The sequence below is a fragment of the Xiphophorus hellerii genome, chromosome 23 (assembly GCF_003331165.1).
Source record: "Xiphophorus hellerii strain 12219 chromosome 23, Xiphophorus_hellerii-4.1, whole genome shotgun sequence".
Classification (NCBI taxonomy): Eukaryota; Metazoa; Chordata; class Actinopteri; order Cyprinodontiformes; family Poeciliidae; genus Xiphophorus; species Xiphophorus hellerii.
Window position 1 is genome coordinate 27,928,205 of NC_045694.1, and position 21,919 is coordinate 27,950,123.

Sequence of the window (21,919 nt, forward strand, 5' to 3'; positions counted from 1 at the left end):
CAGCTTTTTTATGTTGGACGGTTTTACTTCTTCTTCTTTGTTCTGGTTCAGCAGGTGAAGTGGTCAGTCCCCGGGGTGTGTTTTAAGGTATGCAGCACAGAAAAGAGCAAATATTATTCAGGTTGTAATTTAAAGTCAGGTCCTGACGCCGCTCCCGGGGGAAAGGGAATGATTCAGCACAAACGGAGGCCTCAGGTAAATAAATCATTTTTTAAAAATCTATCGCCACGTTAGCAGTGGGTTGCATTTCAAGTCTCACGTTAAAGAGCTTAATACATTTAATAATCCTGAACCATATCAGAAACTTGATTAGTTGAACAGCAAAGGTCCAGTTTAATGATCTGGTTTTCTTTTTTTTTCCTTTCACAAATATTCACAGTGCGACATTATTCCTGCATTTTACAAAAATTGTATGAAGTAAATTTCTTTCTTCAAAATTCCACACACAAATATCCCATTAAGACAACGTGGGAAAAAAAGTTTTTGAGTGTCATGTAATGAAAAACAATGACAATCATGGCTGGTATTCTGTCTGTCACTATTAATATAAAACTATAAAATTCAGAGACTGTTAATTAGATTAGGATTTTTTTTTTTTTTAAATCATGCACAAGAAAATATACTTACTTCCGTTTGTGTACAGCATGTATGCAATGCAGTCTATATTTGGAGAGAAATCTCAGATAATCTAAATGGATGCTCTCTGTAATTGTCCCGCAGTCCTTAAAGGGGTCGACTGGACGCGCATGAGCTTTCTACCCTGTCCGCGGCGCAAACCCAACCCCGCGTGCGCTTTGACAAGTTTTTTTTTTTCTCCGTGATTTTGGGAACTGGCGGGGAAATGAGCACATGAAAATTTAAATGTTGCATGACATGATTATTCCTAAAAAAAGAAATAGTGAAAACAGGGTAATATATAAAATAGATTTAATTTCAAGCATAATTTATCCAGTAAAAACGTTTAAAACACGGACCAACACGTAATGTTTGATCCAAACAGCAAAACGCTGGCCTGTCAGATTCAGAGGTGAATCTGACAGGAGGTTTCAGACAAGCACATCCTCTGGTCAAAAAGCAAAACATTAAAATAAAACTATGTAAAAAAAATAAATAAATGAGACCATGAAGCGGCCACGTCCAGGACACGATCCTATGTAGCCTGCCGCTTTCTCCTGGATGCTAGGTCCAAACTTTTCAGTGCGTCCGATTTTCCTGGTCCGATCCAGGAGTCTGTGGTGACGGTTTCCTCGGAGCTCTCGCGGTTCAGACTGAGAGGAGACGACTGAAGAGGGGAGGACTCGTCGCCCGACCCGTCCAGAGGTTCTGCAGAGAGAAACAAGCAGGCAGCGGCTCAAGAAACGGGCAGGAAAACACAGTTCCTGTTACAACACAACGTCCCAGAATGTATGTTTGACTTTTTTTTTTTTTTTTAGTATGGTGGAAATGTTTGTTCAACATTCTCTGAAAACTTTCAAAAATACTTTTTGGTTTGTTAAAAAATGTCAGACTTTTAATATAAGACTTTTTAATGCCACCGTGAATTAAATTTAAGACCAAAAGATCTGTAAATACAGGGGACAGTTGGAGGATCCTGCTGTGTTACACTGTATATTGGTAGCCTTAACCTCCATAGCACCATAATTCTTAATTTTTTTCACAGAACGCACCTAGTCTCGTATGGGTTGATGGTGAAAACAAACGTAGTCCAGGCACCGTCAATAAATTTACACATACGCATGATAGATACAAAACAAGCTAGCTAGCTAGCACGCTACCTAGTAGGGGTATATTATTAAATCAATCAAATTTTATTTGTATAGCCAATTTCAGCAACAAGGCATTTCAAAGGGCTTTACATCATAAAAACACCAAAACACAAAGAATTAACATAGAATCAACAATTGAAACATTACATTTAGTCAAGTGCCATCGTTAAATTCTTAATCTATTTTATATCTAGTTAGTATTAGCCTCAAATCAAAGAACATAATAAAGATGTCTGCACGCATCTCAAACGTCTACCTGAAAAGGTAAATGAAGGTGTTTGTTCTAGAGAAATCAGATACATGAAATATATGAGATGAAATAGTCCTGCCACAAACATTTGAGGCATTTTAAGGCCTTACTTTTAGATTCATGAATTTAAGACTTTTTAAGGATGCGCAGACACCCTGCATCAGCTGACCTGTCCTGTTCCGGCTCCTGACCTCACTTCCTGCCTCCTCCAGGTTCAGCCTGCCACCTGAAGGGTTGGTGTAACTCCTCTGAACGGAAGCAGCTCGTTCCTAGAGGTTACAAGACGAGCAGAAAAGTCAAGAGACGGACTGTAAAGCGAAGAGTCATGCAGGTGCAGATGATGGTCACCTGGGGGCGCTGTGCCTGCTTGGCCAGTCTCCTCCTCTCCCTGGCCGACAGCTGACAGATCCTGTCCTGCTCTGGAGTTGGGGGCACCGGAGAAGCCCCGCCCAGGGGGTCTGGACACAACAAGCAGGATCGGAATAAAAACGGAAAAAAGCAAATGGAATTCTGTACCAAAACCTTACAGGGTAAATATTAGCTTTGCTTTCCTGTGCTTGACAGACGTGTTATTAGGGTGAGATGATAAATCGATTTTACCAATTGAATTGAATTTTTGTTTTTTTGAAAAATTGTAGTTTTTGTGATTTGTAATTTTTTTTTACAGAAAGCAATAATAACAAATCTATAAAAATGGAAAATCAGATCTGGTATGAAAAAAAATTAGATTTAACGTATATTCTGGTTGATTGAGTCTATATGTGATAGTTTTGATAGTTAACGCTTCAGAAATAGACACTTAATAGCGTTTAAGTATCAATTCAGAACAAAGAGGAGAAGAAAAAGCTGTTTAAAATGAGAGAATTGCTGCAAACAAACACTAGAGACGGCATTCATTAACAGTCTGCTGCATTGTCCTACCCATGAAAGCGCTCTCAGACTCGAGCAGGAAACCTCTTCTGGATGCACCGCTCACACTCCTCTGTAACACACACAAACACACACCATTGGTCACAAATCACCTCCAAAAATGCTACAAAGTTTCATAATTTATTTTAAAAAGCATAATTTCTCACCAGATAGTCGTTTTGCTCAGGTGGAGACAGGTCTAAATAATCTGGAAATGAAACATGTAGGTTAGATTTTCACCTTCAGACAAACTTTACTGAATTAAAGCTGAGTGATGCGTTTCTACGGCAGTGATTTTCTGAAGAGGTAAGGCCTCAATTATGTTCCCAGGAAATGACTGGCGAGGAAATGAAATCATAATGTAAACGTTGATACCATCCTGGACAGTAGATCTGTGGCTGCTGTGGTGATGATAGGAGTCTCTGTAGTCCCGCCTCCTCGTACTGGCCACGCCCACTTCCTCCAGTTTGGCATCCTCTCCAGAACCCGCCCTCGACTCTCTGTCTGCCTCAGACACGCAGACCAGTTACTGTGGTTTCCACTAGGACAGTGGTGGGCACACTTCCACTAATCTGCTAAAAGCAGAGCTAATTTTTTTGTTTAGTGCTTTAGCTAACGTTGCAAATGTTTAGCACACTTAGCTTACCCTAAATTTACTTTTCTGGACAAATTCTAAAGCATTAATTTACTCGTCTGTTTTATATGCTTTCAGTTGGATAAAGTTTGACATTTGTGTTGAAGCTTTGATGAACGATGTTTATATTCATTCTCTTATTTTGAAATGGGTGAAAACAATTTATGCAGCAGTTCCACTTCCTCTCTTCACGCCATTTATTTCAACAGTAGAGAGCAACATGTAAAACACAAATACATTATCTAAGAAAATAACTGAATACAATAAAATCGGGAAATTTACGTGTTTTACTTTAGCATTAGCTTCAACTAAATACCTTGTTGGTGTAGCAATAGCAGAACTAATGATTAGTGTTTTGGGTTTAGTGCAGCTAACTTTTTAGCTAGCGGTGCCCACCACTGCCACACATCAGCCATGACCATGTAGTACCTGTGTATTTCAGCTGAAGGGAGTCATGGATACGCAGTAGATTTCTAGGCTCTGTGTTTCGGGAGTTTGGCCTTCGGACCGGAGCCTGGAGCCTGAGCCGAGCCATGTCGAACACGTCCACCGCCGGACGCTCCCGATCTCTGGACAGATGAAGAGAAGTTGTCAACATTCAATTCCAGTCCAGTTCTATTATTCTGGAAATGTTGAGCAACTAAAAGGATCTGCACACTAACTTTGTCTCTGAACGAATGGTTCAGAGAATGGTTAGTAAATGGTCACAAGGTCATCAGAAAGACTTAAGACTTATGCAGTGCATAACCAAACTTAGCATATATAGCGTTAGCAGAATAAATGTTTATGATTTGCTCTTAGGGTTTGCGCAGCTAAATTTTCTAGATTGCGGGACTCCCACACAGCAATACACAAGGGACTGCAGTTGTGGGACGGCACCGTCTCAGTTTTCAGATGACCGAGTGAACATCCTTTGGTCTCGGCAGAAGAAGCAGCGGCTCTGATTGGGTCTGACCTGATATTCACGGGCGAGTCCGGCTCCTCCAAGTTCCCCCGCTGCAGATCGCTCTCCAGGCGTTTCTGTTCGCTGCGGAGCTGCCGACGCAACGCCGACAGCTCACTGAACAGGTCGCGGTGGTCTCCTGAAACCCAGAACATTCTGTCTAACTAACTCATCTCAGGATCTCTGGATAAAAACCACACACTGAGTGGGTGTTTGAAGAAAAGTAAGACAGTGGAGGTAGAGTGAACCCAGCAAACAAACCAGGTCTCTGCTGGAGCTGAACGGGTTTCCAAAGGGTTACCGCACCTGCAGCTCTGAGCTGGTTCCTACGAGCGGGAACAGGAGGGGACTGAAGACCTGATGACAATCGCTCCTGTAAAAAAATAAATACAAAAGTAGAAATAAGAAAACCCCGTTTAACTCTTCTTTATATAGGAAATGGTCCTCTGTGTGTTACTCACAGACAGGGGAGAAGTGGGGGTGTGGGAGTGGACAGTGGCGGGTCGGGAGGCGTGCTGCAGGCATCGCCCGTGTTTCCTCTGCAGGGTCGGGATAGGAGGAGAAGGCTCTCTCTGCACCTAAACGCATTCAGATGAGAACTAGCCTGAATTCTGACTGACACGCTCAGATCGTCCACTGGATTACACTGGTCAAGGGTTTTCCAACTGTTTCAGGGTCATGTTGATGAGCTGAATCCAAAAACCACATTGGTTTTGCTCCATCAGGTCGACTTTCTGAACTATGGAGCAACATGAGCATCAAAATTCACGACTTGTTCTCACATCTGGATCGGTTTCCTGCCAATCTGGATCAATGAGTGACGAGCAGGAGGAGAGACTCCAGAGAGGAAATGGAGACGTAATGTTCAATTCACATGGACTTACTCTTATCAGTGTTTATTATTCAATTTACAGAAACCCAAGTTTGTAGCATTTAATTAATACATTTTGCTAGAAAACAATTTTGTTTCTCCTAAAACCGTTTTGGACGAGCAAATTTAATGGAAATGAACTGATAATGTCACAAAAATGTCATCAATTTAGTCAGAAGATTGAATTTCTGTAAATCAAATTAGAATAAAAATCTGACCTGATGGAGGAAAATGGATGTCGTTTTTGGATTCAGCGGAGCAAAATAATTCAGTTGAAAAAAACATAGACGACTTCCAAAAAATAGTTTTTTATAAGCCAGTGTTATCCTTTCCTTGCTACAGCAGAGGAATGCTCAGAGACATCATGGAAACGATGAAACACATCCATATTTCCTCCTCCTTGCTGAAACCGTAAGAGCGTTTAGCTTTAGAGGTGCAGGAAGTTGATGGGCTGAATGACACAAACTGACCTCGGCCACTCTGGCCTGCCTCTCTCGCTCATACTGCCTCCTCAGATCGGCGCGCTCCTTCTCTTCCGCCTCCTTCTTCTTCCTCTCCGCTTCCTTCCTCCTCTGTTCAGCCAGCTGGATCAGCTCCTCGTTCTTGGCCTTTTGCTGTGAGACAGCGTCACATTTAGAGAGAGACGTGCCAGGACAGGACGGACGGACAGGACGGACACCGCGGGGCCCCTCACCTCCATTTCTTTCCGTTTCTTCCTCTCCTGCTCCTCCTCGTACTCCCGCTGGATGTGGGCCCTCTGCTCCGCCAGCCTCCTCTCCTCCTTCTCCTCCTCCAGTCTCATCCGTTCCCTCTCCTCTGCTTTTTTACGCATTTTCTCGTCAATCTAAGAGTAACGGCGTACCACCAGTGAGATCCACAGGACGTAAACTGCTCAGTTTGCTGGTTTTGGTTTTTAGAAAGGGCAGGACTACTTTTCCAACTGTGTTGGAGTATTTTATTTATTTTAGCATTTCAGAAAGCCGTTACCTGCTGCTTGAGATAAGCTTTGTACTTGTCCTGTTCCTGGAGCTGGAGCTCACTGGGCTGGCTGGCAAAAACTTTACCTCTGGCAAACTGGGAGGTCTGGACATGAGTGAAGCCTGGGAAAAACAAGGCGAAGAATGAAGATAGTTTATGTTCTAAACGCAGACCAGAGGACAAAGAAATGTCACAGCAGTACAGAGTTTAAAGATCAGAGTTTAGCTGGTAAACGTTGCAACAGCATGATTTCACCAAATACTTTTTTGAATATAATTTGAACCTTCATTATGAGGTTTTGGAACTTTCTTGCTTAGATTTTACTTTCTGTAAAGCCTGCTCTTACTTTACTATCAACATGGTATACACACACTGTACTAAAACTAGGCCCCTCTTTTCTTTTAACATTTATGAACCAACAATCAGTCGTCTGGATTTCCTTAGATACCCAATGTTTTACCAATCTAAAACTTACAGTATACAAGAATTAGTCCAATTGACTTTATGATTGGATTGAGTAGAGAAGTGTTGAAAATGAGCAAGAAGTCACTTTATGAACCTTACGATGGTTCTAGGAAGAGCTTCAAAACGCAAAAGGCAGAAATGGGAGTGAAACAAAATCTGAGTAACCTTTTTGTTGCAAAAAAAACCAAACAAACTGAAATAGGCCATTCATCAGCTGATCAAATATTTTAAGACGGCAGAATTTAAAAGCCTGACTTTTCGCAAAAATCTGGATCCAGAGTCATTTTCTGTCGTGACCTCCTGATGGCAAAAAAGGTTTTCCCTCTTTCAACACGGTTGTCAATCTGTGCTACATTAACAACATTTTCATTCATCATATAATTGCACAATTTGACGTTACAAAATAAATTAGCTTTCAAATTTGGAAAAGAAACTGTAATTTTTCAATAAAAAGTTTTGCCGCTACAGTGAGCTGTTTTTTTGGGGGTTTTTTGGCCATATCAACATTGTTTTGCTTCTCAAATCTGCAACGAAAACAAGATTTTTCACACGTGTCACATGATCAACAGCCGGATGCTGCCACTGGCACAAACCACGAAGAAGAAGTCGACAGGAAGTAGTTGGAGGATGATGTGTGACTATTACTTGTCGCGTGGACAATTAGTTGCGGTTAGTTTCTTATTTAACAGAAACACCGCAATAGCAAAATTATGTTTTTCCAACATTATATAAACACAGTTTTGCACATATTTGTCACAGAAACACAGATACTAGGAATCTGAGTTGACATCGATGTAAACCAAAAGCTAAACTGGGGAAAAACATCTCAGAGATCTATGGAAAACAAAATAATAAAGCACTGATTTTCATCAATTGGAATAATATCATTTAATGTCATACGCCTTACTACAACTTGAGACTCAGAGAATCCTGGTGTGTTAAAGGAATCGGTTAGAAAAGCAGGTAAACAGGAAGGAGTATATCTACCAGGCAGCCTGTCAGCAGAGTCGTAGCTGCTGCTCTGTGTGACCCTGGCGGCAGGGTGAGGCTGCTCTGCGAGGCGGGTCGTCATGGCAGCCGTGGCTCTCCTCTGCCACAGCTCCGGGTTGCTGTAAGCCTCTTCGTTCAGCTTGTGCATCTGCTTGAGGTCGGCTGGGCCGATGGAAAACCCAGGTGAGGATCAATGGGAACTTCCTCATACTTTTTTTTTTTTTCACAAAAACAAAGAGAAGAAATCAGGACCCACCGATGAGATTGCCCATGGTGTCCCTCAGAGGAGCTCCTCCCCCGCCTCTCCCCCAGGGCTCGTGGTTTTTCATGTCAGCCTCCAGCTGGGCCTCCAAGCGCTCCCTCTCCTCCCTCTCCAGACGCCGGCGCTCCTGTTGCTCCTGGATCTGCAGCACGGCACGACTCCGTTACGCAACACGACAAAGGGCAGCGTCACACACTTCTTTCGTCTTCCTCAAGTCTCACGCAGAATTTAGACGGAACAATCGTCTGATGTTTTTGAGCGTTAAAAAAAAACCAACACTAAAATCTGTCATGAAATGTATTGTAGGATGAAACATGTTGGGTCTTTCCTCCAACACTTAACACTTCTTCCATTTCAGACAGTCAAACATCTGAAGTCAGCTTTCAAACCACCTCTGACACTGTGTCCATCGTCTATACACCAACAATTGAATACGATAAATTTGGATTATTACTGGTTGGATATTGGAGAACAATCTAAAAAGAAATGTATATATATGGTTTTTTTACTCCATTTTCTTTAGTTTCTACACAGCTTGACTATTTCAGTTCCATGTTGGTGGGTTAGCAGGAAAGACAAAGTCAGAGTATTTTAAGATGCTACTATAGGCTACCTCTGAATTAGGGGATATTGTGTATTCTTCAGGCACATGTTGCAATTTTATAGCTCAATCAAGAAACTGTTATCTTCAGTTGTTGTAATGCTGTATATAGCAAACATGACTTGACAGAAAATTGACTCGGCAATTTGATAAAATAGCATTTAAGGCTATGTTAACCTTTGGCTAATTTTGACTCGTAACCTAAAGTTGATTTCTGAAAGGATTAAGTTAATATTAACCATTATGCTAGTGTACAACGACAGGATAGTGATAGCACTTGTGCTAGCATTAGCTAATTTTGACTTAAAAGCTAAAGTTGACTTAATGACTGGATTACAATTACTTAACTAAACATGATAGTGATAACATTTAAGCTAACATTAGATTGTTAGCTAATTTTGACTCAAAAGTTCAAGTTGACTTAGGGAATGATCCAAGTCAGTGGTCTCCAACCTTTTTATTACCCTTTTATTTCCCTGACTGGGAAACAGGATGGTTTACCCTTCAGACAGACGGGCAGCTGGAGAGTTTTCAAAAAATGAGGGAGAAGTATAATTTAGATACACATGAATTTTACAGGTACCTGCAATTGAGAGACTATTATAAGACAGAATTCACAACTCAAAACCACTCCTACCTTTTTACTCTCTCTCTCTCTTTGTAGTTTAAGCACACCTGTTACCGTGGCAACCGCCTGCGCCGCGCAAGACGAGCAAAGATTACGGTAAAAACATGACATTCAGTCCGTTACGATATCAAGTTTCCAGGCTTGATATTTATTTCTCGATTATTAATCAGCGCTTCCCTGAACACAGCGATGGTTGATTGACTAGCTGTACTTGGTGCTAACGTGGCTAACACGAGTAACAGTTTAGTCCAAAGCCTTTTCTGCTCAAATAAAATCTTTAGTGTATGTCAGATACAGACACATTGGATATTGATCTGTTTAGCTAACGTAAGACTGTGTAGCAGACAGGCTTCAAGAAGTTGTATCAGTTCTGCTATTATGCTGTTCTTAGCTAACGGGAAGCTAAGTGTGTTTGTGAGGCGGCCTCGCACGTGACCACGTAGAATGGGCGTCAGCCAATGAAAAGCGGCTCCTCTGGTAAGGTCCATTCGGACAGGCCTTGTCGCCACACTATGACGTAATCGGCCTAATAAGAATCAATTTTATATAATTAATCTATTGTTAATTCTAGTTAAATTTCATATTCATAAATGCAAATTTTCTGGCAAAAAGCCTCTATTTGATCTGTTTTTATCTGAATTACAACACTATGCAGCAGAGGTGGGGACTCGAGTCACATGACTTGGACTCGAGTCGTTAAAATCACGACTTGAGACTTGACTTGAAAAAATGCTCAAAGACTCGGACTTGACTTTGACTTTCATGCCATTGACTTGGGACTTGACTCGACTTGAAGCTGTTTACTTGAAAAGACTTGATATTTTTTACTCAAAGTCTTAAAATTTAAAACACATTATTTATAAAGTGGCGTCATTAATTAATTTCACTCATTCCGTATCAATATGCGCAGACAGTCACTATGTTTTTCCTCTCTCCTTATGTATGTATGTGTACGTAGCTGCAGCACAACCAATCAAATTAACAGGATTTGGACGTTTAAAAAAACGCGGCAAAGCTACAGAGCTCAGGGAACGAAATACGAAATAACCGCTCGAATATGCTTCCGCGAGTAATTTCTTTTGGCTATGTAGGTTATGAACTTTCGACTAAAAAACGAACTGCAACTTGTAAAACATGCAAGAAGAGAATATCGGATGGAGATGCCACGACGTCCAACTTTGTCCGGCATTTGAAGCTTCACAAAGATCGGTAGGTGGCACTTTTCTTTTGCTGTAAGATAGTTGACTTTAGCTAACTTCGTGTTAGCATGTGTACTCCGGGTTAAATTGGTGATTATTTACCATAAATCCGGTCCTTCAAATGCCTCCACAAATAATGCGCACCGTGTTAGCTCAGGAAGCCGGTGGATAGTGAGCGGGGCTCCGGAACAGAAAGCAGATTCTGGACCTGAACACAGGGAACAGAGTCTCTCTGTCCCATCATGATGATGAGCCGGGTCTAGTATCATCTAAGGATAGTTGGTGTATTTGAAGACATCTACGTTGGGAAATTATATTGACAATATATTGTTTTGACAGGTCAGAGAAAAGAGGAAAAAACTGCTGTTATGGTTCTTTGTATTGTGCTGTGGAAATGTCAGCATTTTCGTCTTTTTTTATTGAATATCAAGTTTAACAGAACTGGGCAATAAAGTGGTCCAATTTAAAAATGTTTTTTATACTTTGTGTTCAGCTACACATGTTCTATCATTTGAGATAAATACATATTTTAAAACGAACAAATGGTCTATTTGAATTTTTTGTATAATTGCAAATTATATAAAAAAAATAAAAACGACTCGAAATGACTTGAAATTAAAGGTTCCTGACTTGAGACTTGACTCGACTTTTGCCTGTCTTTACTTGAGACTTGACTCGGACTTGAGGACAAAGACTTGAGACTTACTTGAGACTTGCAACACAGTGACTTGGTCACACCTCTGCTATCCAGTAACTATACAGATCTCTACCAATCCCAAAGCTGTAAAGAAGCCCTAAAACTCTTTAACTGTATTATCTCCGTTTGTGCTCCTTGTATTATACTTTCTATTGTTTTTATTCCTTGTAACCCCAGGCATTTTTATTCGTTTCCCCCATTCTATACATTGTATTGACATTTTGATGCAATAATAAATAAATAAATAAAAATAATAATAAAAAGGCTGCAGACCCTGAACTCGGACACAGCTAATATCAGTGTGGTTGTTGGAGGACTGAGCTACTTCCACATGGGGGCGTCATGTCAGTCCTGTGAGTTTTAGTTCAGTTAGAAAATAAAAAAGGCAACTTAAACTCTGACAGATCATCAGTAGAGCGGTAGCTAATCTACCACATTGATCACTTATTAATAATAGGAAATAAACATCAAGCCATAAAAACATAAAACTGTAATGGACTGGATATTCTGTTTTTTGTGTGTGTGGCAATATTAATATTACTATTATTATTAAAAAACAGTAACAATAATAACAATATTAAATTATAATAACTTTATGTTATGTTATTACTACTATCATTATCAATAGTAATAATAATTATCTATATAAATAATACTAATTATTATTATTTATTATACTGATAATTATTTCTCATTGTTATTAACAATAATTATTATAATTTATTAGAATCATTTTAGTATAGTACTTAGCAATATAATAATTACTAAATTACTAAGTATCATATTAATTATATTTTATATAATTAATTGTATATTGATTTACATACTAATATATTCATATTAATATTGCTATTATTATTATTATTACCTCTAATAATAATAATTATTAATATAAACTAGTTAAATCTTTTTTTTCCATCATCCATTTATTATCTAATGTGCACAAAACCTTTTTGTACTGTGGGAGGAAGCCGGAGCACCCGGAGAGAACCCATTAATGCACATGGAGAACATGCAAACCCCATGCATAAAGAACCAGGCCGGGATTCAAACCCAAGACTTTATTTGCTGCAAGGCAACAATGCAATCACAAAGCAGAGGTTGAGCACCAGAGAACAAAGGAGATGATTGCTGATTTCAGGAGGAACAAGATTAAATTAAACCCAATTTCCATCAAATCTCCCAAGATCCAAAGACGTATCTTGGTCCAGTCTGTTGTCCAGATGAACACTGAGGGATTCATATTGTTCAACAACCATCACTTCTTCTCCCATCTAAAAACTCAACCTCTGCTTTTGTTAAAGAGGCTGAGTCTTTGGACTCAACCTCTGAAGTTTGCTTCTTTTCACTGCAAACTTCCCCAGCCAGGGAAGTTTGTTCTTTGGGATTAGAGAAATGGTTTCCTGGGTCAGATTTCTCTTCATGGGTCCAGTTTTCTAAAGCTGCTTTTGTTAAAGCAGAGGTTGAGTTTTTAGATGGGTGATGGTTGTTGAACAATATGAACACCTCAGTGTTCATCTGGACAACAGACTGGACCAAGACGAAATCAGGAGGAGCGTGACAGATGTAACAAGCAGTTGTTCAAAATGTGCTGCAACAAGATTTTTTTGTGTGACGTCTGCGCGAACGTTTCCTCATTTCTGCGCGACGTCTTTCCTCCTCGTTACAAATGTTGCACCCGGGTAAGATGGTTCTTTGGACCTTGTGAGATTTGCGATAATTTTCTCTTACAATATGGGTCATGTCTTTAAATGGCGATTTTGTTAGATCCAAAGACTCAACCTCTGAAGTCTGCTTCTTTTCACTGCTAACTTCCCCAGCCATGGAAGTTTGTTCTTTGGGCTCAGAGAAATCGATCCCTGGGGTCGTGGTTGACTTGTTAGACTCGACCGTCTTTTCATTGTAAACTTCCCCAGCCGGGGAAGTTTCTTCTTTGGGAAAATTAGATAAATTGTTCCCTAAGAGGGCAGTCTCTACATGCGTCTTGTCTTCAAATGCCTTTTTCTCCAAAGTTGAGTTTTCAGACTGAACTCTTTGAAAACTCCCAGTATGGCCTGATAAGTCACAGCATTTAGAAAGATTGGAGATGTTCTGTACTACAGTCGTATCTTCAAGAGTATCTTCTTCTGAAAACTCCGTTTTCTCTGAGTTTTCTCCAACCAGTGTCGTTTGCTGTCGTCTTGAGAACTACTTATATCAAATTCGACACCAGGAAATAGTGTCGTGACAACTTTCCTCACTCCGGTGGTTATCAGGTATCCGGTACCAAAAGATAAGGGAAAAAACAGGGTGGCTGCTAAAAGCTTTTCCATCTTAAAAATTGTTGCAAAAGAGAGTCCTAAGGTCAAAGTGCTAACGGTCAAAGAATTGCTTGTTGAATACCTGATGCTTTGAGATTGAAGCATTCATAATCTCAGATGATCTTTTATCTATGATATAGATCTATATCACAGAAATGATTAATCATGACGGACGTCGGAGGTTTATATTTCAGGAGGCTGGGGATTAAAACAGGGATTTTAATAGTTAAATATTAAGTTTATATTGACAATAGAATATTAAAACCATTAATTTAAGTAGGTTTTTATTATTCTATCAGGTTTACAATTTTGAATCATACTTGACTTAAAAATATCTTAAAAGTAAAACTAAATGTTTGGGTTATTTTCATAACCCAATTTCTGGGTAGAAGCTGTTGGGTCATAGGTTGGGTTAGGTTACCAAATATTGCAGTGGTCCCCAACCTTTTTATTACCGCGGACCGGTCAAGACTTTGCAATTTTGCTGCGGCCCGGGACCGTCAGATAATGCTTCTGCATGTTGGTGTTCCAGCTAAAAAAAAGATAAAACCTTTTTTTTTTTTTTTTTTTTTTTGCCCCAATTTTCCCTTTACAACAATCTTACAACGTCCTGCAGTGTGTGGTGTGTTACGTGGTGGTGTGTTGAATATGTCTGAACTAAAATCAGGCATATTCAACATTGTCTTGGCCTTTTTATCGCAGCCTGTTGAATGTGACAGGTAGCCAATCAGAAAGTGTGGTGATGTAAGAACGGAGGGAATCCCAAACAGTTGGCATGGCAACTGAGAATCCGGTGGACATTGGAGGTAATATATGGAAATGTTTATTACTATATATAAAGGTCATTTTTATACATGTTTATCATATGTGGTTATGTTTATTCAGTTAAAAATGTTAACTACGAATAAACATAACTCACCTCCAAATCATAGTGCAGCAAATAGAGCGGCTGATCCCACCGTCTTTTATCAAACGCCTTTTCTTTTTGTTACGTCTTTTATAGCTTAAAATGAGCCACAAACTATCACTGCTGCTTCTACATCGTCATCCGTGTTTGATTATTCTAAATTCACGTTTGGTATGTTGGGGGTTTTACTGGGTTTTCTTCTGGAATCTGGACGTTCATCAGTGGAATCGGTTCTGTGGTGTGTTGCTCCTGCCGTGTGGCTGGACACACGAACCAATCAAACCTGTTGGACTTTTATCGGCTCTGTGGTCACAGGTTTGGAAAATCGGCCGATAATCCTTAAATCCTGCCGTGAACCAGACCTAAAACTCACAAGATCTACTCCTCTGGTCTCGTCTCTCCACTGCCCTAACGCTCTCTGACTCTGGTCGCTATGGTAACGTTTACATATCCCTTCAAAATAAGATACAGACCGGACCGGTACCAATTGGTCCACGGACTGGTACCGGTCCGCAGCCCGGCGGTTGGGGACCACTGATCTAAGTTAATGTTTCCCAACATGCTATTGTAAGCCAACATGATAGTGGTAGCTTTTTAGCTAATGCCAGATTTTTAGCTGATTTTGACTAATGTTAACCTACTGAGTGGATTAAGGTAATGCTACCCTACATGCTAGTTTAAGCCACCACCATTCCTGGCAGTTGATCTGATCCAACAGATTTCATTGTTTGCACTTAAGGGTAATGGAACAAACATCTTTTCTATCTAAAAGGGAATTTGCTCCACCAAACAGGTCAGGCAACAATAAATCTGATCTGAGAAGTAAACTGGAAGAGCATGGACCAGTACGTCATGTCTAGGGAACGTAAGCGGTATGAAGATAGGATTGAAGTGGATCTGGGATATTAAACATCCAAATGAGGGAAAAGATCTCAAATATTTCTATTGGCTAATAAAACAGGCTCTAAGGAGACAACTTTCCTCTGTCATCTATCCTTATCTAAATCCATTTTACCTTGGTGGAAGGAATGTTGCTCCCAATCCTGCAATCTTCCTGTCAACATATCACACACTATGTAATGAGCACATAAACATCCCAATCAAGATGATCCAACTGGGTGATGGTGACACTAACGCACCATCCTAATCAGAGAGAAAAAAAATGGACTCTGTAGTATATTTCGGATAGATTTCCCCCTACCTGTTGTTTCAGAGCATCTCTGTAGCTCAGAATCCTTTCCCTGGAGCACCTGGACCTCTCTGAGGGAAAGTCTGCAACAGCAGATTCACTGCGGCACCTGCCAGAACCGTTTCACAAAAACAATGACTAGAGTCGGGGATTGTGTTCTTTCTGAGGTTCTATCACACCTTAATGCACTTACTGTAACGGAGGCTCTGGAAAACTGTAGCCACTATGCTGGCTTTGAGGACTGTGGTTCCCCAACTGGCTGGGCACAGCTCCCCCTGGTGGCACATTCCAGTAGGACGTGGGGATCTTAGCATTAGGAGAAGGAAAATGTCCATCTGGGAAGAGATTGGAGATGCTGGGTTGAGCCTATAACTAGAGATAACCAGAGTCTTTCAGTGTCGACTTGATTCAGATTTTTAGGGTCACGATTCAATTCAGAAATGATTTTCAATTCAGAAACCAATTTGTTTTATTCCAAAGGTTCAGAGATTCTGTTTAAATGATGTGACTGACAGGAGGAACAGACAAACAAATAGATTATCTATTTAAAACAGTTCTATAAGGTTCCATTCTGTATCAAATTCTATCCCTTTATAGTTAAAAATAGGTTTGTGCATAAAATTCTGTAACTTAAATTATCTGTATTATAACTTGGTTTTCTTAAATTAAAATGTTAAAAAAAATCAAATAATTACTCAAAATATATTCAACATATTGCAGTATATTGGCAAATAGGAGTGGCAAAGACATAAAAGTAAAAGGCTCAGAGGAGGAGCTTGGCCCTGATAGGCGGAGCCAGGTCCACACAGGCGTTTCACACAGTTGAATAGTTTCCATTCAACTGTGAAAAATCCTGTTTGAGGATTTTGCACAGTTGAACTTTGAGAAATCCTTTTGCATTAAAGGATTTTTCAAACATGCATGTAAGAATCTAGGTAACACTCCAGGAATGTTTTTGATGAGGGATTAATATTATAACATGATATAAAGCTCAAAAAAGTTGATTTAACATAATACTGCCCCTTTAAGTGTCCTGCAGTGCAGAAAGAGAGAGCAGCACTTACAATAGCCCATATTTGGGTCAAGCAGGTTCCTGTTTCCGTAGTACTGATGGGGTTCTCCGTATGGGGTTCTGTAAGCTTCCCTTAGTGAAGAGGGCGGCTGAGGGAGGAAGGCGTTGTTTCTGGAAGAACCCAGACAGACAGTGAGTTAGAGCATCATAACAAGAAACATTGATAAAGACCAAGCTTTTATTGTGAAGGAGTCCAATGAAGTTCCTGTTATACCTGTGTGTCAGGCTGCTGTGCTGGCTGCTGGGAGACAGATGTCCTTCCCCCAGGCCCAGAGCGGAGCTGTACTCCAGCAGAGGGGACTGGAAGGCAGCGTCTGGGATGTCCCTCCCTCTGACGGCAGCTCCCTCCACACTGGCTGTGGTTCTGGATGACGAGCCGCTCTCTGCGGTTGCTGAAGGCTCAGTCATAACAGGACCTTCCCTCCTGCTCAGACCCAACTGTCTGATTCGGTCCGGCTGCAGCGGGCCGGACAACAAATTTATCAAAAATGATTCAAAAGAAACATGCAGTGATTTGAGTGATTTGAACCCAGACTGTTAGTGGCGCCACCAGAAAATGTTAATAGAGGTGGCCAGAAATTTTTTTAGCAGGACACAGCTTAAAAATTACTTATATATAATTATGTGTTGTATTGTATTATATAATAATGGTTTGGTTTTACATTTACGTCTTAGTTGAAGAAGATGACTTTGTATTACTTTCTATGACATAAACATGAGTCTCTGGGATGGCCAGCATTTTTCAAGTGGGGGGACCATGGCCCCCAATGGCCCCCCACTTGGGGGCGCCACTACAGACTGTACATCATGTGACAGCTGACCAGTTTCTCAGGGTCGTTCGCTCCTGTCGCAGCAACCTTCAGCTCCAGATCCTTTTCCCTGCAATGACGACACATGCAAACACATTATGTTTCAACAAACACACAGTTATTCTCTGAGGATACACCATGCAAATATATCCACACACAAACATTCTGTTCATTTTGTCACTTTACAACCACAAACTTCTATGGATCTTAATGCATTCATACTGAGTCCATTTGGTTCAATACTTTGCAGAAGAACCTTAGAGCTAAATAGAGAAAAATCTCTATATTGATGTATATGCATATGATGATTATTCTTAACGATTTGACAAAATGTAATGTTCATTGTTTATTTCGTAATTTGATACTGCATTGTGTTATTGTATCAAGCGCTAGTGGTTGATAAAATGCTACGGACTTGAGGAGGTGTGAATACTTCTGCGGGGCGATGTACCTCTTCTTGTTGCGGAGCTGCTCAGCTATCTGCTCTTGCAGCTCCTGCCTGTAGCGCTCCTTCTTTCTCTGCAAAGCCTCATTTGTGTCGGCCGCTCCTGGACGCATAGAGAGAGCAAGCTCAACTCTTTATTCTTAGGGAACAAGTCACAAGATTTAATATCTGAAATATTGGATTTTACATTTTTATTTTGGAAAAAATGCCTTTACAGTTTACAATTTACAGTTACTGCTTTAAAAAAAAAAAAAGAGCAGAAAAGCCTCGTTACCTATTACAAGTCCAGTCACAAAGTGACTGTTCCCGTTTTTTCGGAGGTCAGGTTGGAGCTACAGGAGAAACCACGTCGTTAGAATTCACCAAACAGAAATAATAAGAATACCAGACAAAACAGGTGACTCCCAGTTTGAGAAGCATTAAGGTAAATCTATTCACTAAATCCTGTAACATTTTTTTCCCCAGACACATGACCTGTGTGCGGGGCTGCACAGTAGGTAGCACTGTAGCAAGAAGGTCCTGGGTTCGATTCTGCATGGAGTTTGCATGTTCTCCCTGTGCATGGTGGGTTCTCTCCGGGTTCTCCGGCTTCCTCCCACACTCCAAAAACATGACTGTCAGGTTAATTGGTCTCTCTAAATTCTCCCTAGGTGTGTGTGTGTGTGTGTGCATAGTTGTGTGTCCTGTCTGTTTCTGTGTTGCCCTGTGACAGACTGGCGACATGTCCAGGGTGACCCCTGCCTCTCGCCCAAAATGTTCGCTGGAAATAGGTACCAGCACCCCTTTTGACCCCACTAGGGACAAGGATGTAAGAAAATGAATGGATGACCTGTGAGTGAGTGACTGAGAGAGGCAGTAACCTGAGCCATGTAGCGTCTGTAGTCCATCCGCAGTTCATGTTGCAGCCGGTGTTTCTTCTTCTCATACTCGGCACCAAGCGGCAGACCAACGCTGCAGCTCTCGTCTGTCAAACACACCCAGCAATTTGAAGCAGAGACAAATTGTGGGCAAGGTTTTATGCTGAAAACACAACCCACTCACCCATTTAGAAAAAATATAAACTGTTTTTTCATCAAACAGGAGAGATAACTCCAAAGAAACTTGACAGATTTCCTGTCTTTTTTAAGGGCAGTATTATGTGTCTTCCAGGCACATAGTGCTCTTTTATAACACAGTCAAGCAACTATGTTGCCTTCAGTTGTTATAGAAAATGCTTTATATATCAAACATGACTTAAAGGAAATTTGACTTCATAATTTATCGCCTTGAAATTGGGCCTCTGTCTCTTTAAGAAGCTCCTGCTCTTTCTGAAGCTCCGCCTTCAGGAAGTCATCACAACATGGCTCCTCTAATTTAACAATGTTTTTACCATTGTTGCACTGAAAAGTAGCTTGAATAAAGTCACTCAGCAGTTCCACCAGGTGTTTGCTAATTGCTGCTGGCTAGTCTGAAGGAGCTGAGTGGAGGGGTTGCGAGGAAGAAATGCTCTGTGAGGCAGAAGCTCAGTAGCTTGGAAACTGAAGCACCGAGAAGGCGGAGCTAGGCCCACCTAGGCATTTTGCGCAGCTGAATGGTTGCCATGGAGATTAAAAGACTTCTCAAACTTGCATGAAAGAATCAAGGCAACACTCCAGGTATGTTTTTGATTAGGGAATAACATTGTAACATGATATTAAGCTCAAAAAGTCGATTTTATATAGTACTGCTCCTTTAAATTCTCTGAATGTTTCCATTATTTTTTTTTCTATTATTTTGTGTACAATAACAATAAAAATATACCTTTTCCTTGGATGGTAATCCTTGGAGGGATGTTCTCTTTTACGGTGGACCCGTATGCTCTGCAGGGTTTTGCCTGTCAGTCAAAACCAGAGGAAGCTTTTGGATTAAAGCTGAAGTTTTACAAGCATAACATAGAATTTGATTTAAGTAGCATTCAGAATTTAATAATCATTTAATATACTTAATAGCGTCTTAAAACAGCAGAGAATTCTGGGAAATTCAAGAGTGAAATTTCACCATGGAAGATGTGAAGGAACTTTAAAGTTTTTGTTTGACTTTTCTTGGGGGGTGGGGGGGTGGAGGAACACATATCAATATCGTCATCTTGTAGTGATTTTCCACACGGACCTAAAAAACCCGTCAAAAATAAAACAACCCCATGGAAGGGCAGAACAGCCATGGCCACGTAGTAAAAATAAAATCTGCAGCATTAGTGTTTGTTGTGATGGTTTATAATGTCAGCTTGTTCTGCGAAGGGCTCAGATACATATTAGCACTTCAATCGGTTTTTAAACAGCTATTGTTAGCAGTTAAACTATTTTGAAGCCAAAAATTACAACATTTGTGTTGCTGCCAGGTTTGGCCATGACTATATGTGTTTCACAAACAAGCATCTATTATTTACGATTGTACTGTTACAAATGTGTCCTCGTCACCTTTAAATAATTTAACCTTTATATGTCCCAACAGAGTATGTAAGAGACAGGTTTATAGGAACAATTGTAGCAGACATACCCTCATTTCCATGTAGGGAGGGTCTTTTTCTAGACTGGCCTTATCCTCGGCCACTCGCGCCTTGCGTTCTCTGATGAAGTTCTCCAGCTCGTCATCCATTTCCTTCAGTAGAAAGTACTCAAGAAAGCCAGGATATCAACCACCCACTTCGGTTCACATAACGATCTAAACTGAATATGGAAAGAGAGCTTGTTAGTGGCATTTACATGGGCTTAAGCGCTCAGGAGGTTACTGTCTCTTTAAATCTCCGTTGTCAGGCAACGACAATGGACAGCGTCACATTCTTCACAGAGAGAAGCAGCTAGTTCAGCCGCCTGGTCTAACGGCGAGGCTCGTCGTTTCTTCTGTCCTACATTATCAGCTACATGTTAAAGTATCAAACAATAACAATGAAGAGAACGTTTGTTTAAAATTAGCTTAAGGTTATCCTAGCTAACCCGTTAGCTTTATTCAAAAGCAAAGCGAGTCAGCGTGAACTGTACGGTAAATAAATCAACAAGTTATTCTCCGTAAATATAAACTTACTTTAGTCCCTTTTAGAATTGCCTTTCTACCGCCAGAAACTTAAACAAGCTTACCTTTAGCGGCCCCTGAACTCAAGAGGCTCACCGAATTAGCGCCGCTTTTGCACTTTTACGCTGTAGCACAACAGTTTTGGAAATTGAAGTACTACCGGTTTAGGTTCTCTTGACTGTCAAAATAAAAGCCCATTCTTTAAATCCACTTGTACTTTCCCAAATATATTTAAAAAAAGCTTATTTTGTTAAAAAATAAAATACAACGTGAAAGATAACCCACATAAACATAATACACATAAAAAAACACACACACACACACACAAGATAGGCAGTAAATACATAGCACATCCAACTGCCTCCGAATAAAATTCTGAATAGAATAAAAAAAATATTGTTGCGTTTTTGGTTCAGAATATGAATAACTTGACAGTTATTGAATATTGCTATTCATGTCAAGATGTGGATTGTAATCAATATCAGTGCAGCCCAAATGTTTTTAAAAATTCACCGTAAAAGTAGTAATATTGAGTAGTTTGATTTTCAGCAAATAGTTGCTTCACTTATACAATATTGTTCTCAACACATCTGATTATCTTTATTGTTCCACGTGTTTTTGTCCCCACCATCACACACCATCACCTTCACAAGGTGTGGAAGTTTATGGCTTAAATTAGCTAACTTGAGCAATTTCTGAAATTTAGCAACATTAGCTCTAATGCCGTATTTACGATGGCATTAGAGCTATTGCAGATAAAACTTTTTTTTATAAACTTCCATCAAAAAAGCTCAGAAAATGTTAGATTAATATCAAAAATTGACGAGAAAAAATGTGGAGTATCCAAAGCTGGAAATTTGCTAGAAAAAAAACTTACATTTTGAGATTATTCATACGTTTTCTATAAAAAAATAATAATAAAAAAAGAAAATTTCTGAGTTTCAAGAGTAGAAAATTTGCCAGAAAAAGAAACTTAC

General features: G+C 40.1%; 1 protein-coding gene across 3 annotated transcripts; it reads right to left on the minus strand.

Annotated features, from left to right (window-relative positions):
• Positions 1–910: 910 nt before the first annotated feature.
• LOC116714771 (centrosome and spindle pole-associated protein 1-like) lies at positions 911–21,105 on the minus strand. 3 transcript variants are annotated; one of them, XM_032555512.1, is made up of 27 exons: positions 21,008–21,105; positions 20,430–20,599; positions 19,695–19,767; positions 18,776–18,879; positions 18,190–18,247; positions 17,922–18,018; positions 17,483–17,540; positions 16,876–17,117; positions 16,654–16,772; positions 15,783–15,924; positions 15,602–15,698; positions 15,416–15,454; positions 8,063–8,210; positions 7,804–7,968; positions 6,361–6,473; positions 6,068–6,217; positions 5,844–5,987; positions 4,964–5,080; positions 4,809–4,875; positions 4,515–4,641; positions 3,989–4,128; positions 3,301–3,429; positions 3,093–3,133; positions 2,938–2,998; positions 2,365–2,474; positions 2,186–2,285; positions 911–1,323 (listed from the first exon to the last, which is right to left on the minus strand). In XM_032555512.1, exons 2-27 carry the CDS (start codon positions 20,526–20,528, stop codon positions 1,151–1,153), a joined length of 2,913 nt encoding a protein of 970 aa, XP_032411403.1. In that variant the 5' UTR covers positions 20,529–20,599; positions 21,008–21,105; the 3' UTR covers positions 911–1,150. The 3 variants fall into 3 exon arrangements, with proteins under 3 accessions (XP_032411403.1, XP_032411401.1, XP_032411402.1); XM_032555510.1 differs by lacking the exon at positions 15,416–15,454; XM_032555511.1 differs by lacking the exon at positions 15,416–15,454 and having other exon boundaries at positions 2,172–2,285.
• Between the last annotated feature and the right edge of the window lie 814 nt (positions 21,106–21,919).

What these genes read in the sequence shown, in the direction of transcription:
- LOC116714771 (XM_032555512.1), bottom strand. Translation starts at nt 20,528, where the DNA reads ATGGATGACGAGCTGGAGAACTTCATCAGAGAACGCAAGGCGCGAGTG. An exon ending in TGTGACTGGACTTGTAATAG is followed by an intron (nt 18,019 to 18,189) that starts GTAACGAGGCTT and finishes CTATGCGTCCAG; the next exon opens with GAGCGGCCGACACAAATGAG. An exon ending in CAGATCTACTGTCCAGGATG is followed by an intron (nt 3,134 to 3,300) that starts GTATCAACGTTT and finishes TTTCATTTCCAG; the next exon opens with ATTATTTAGACCTGTCTCCA.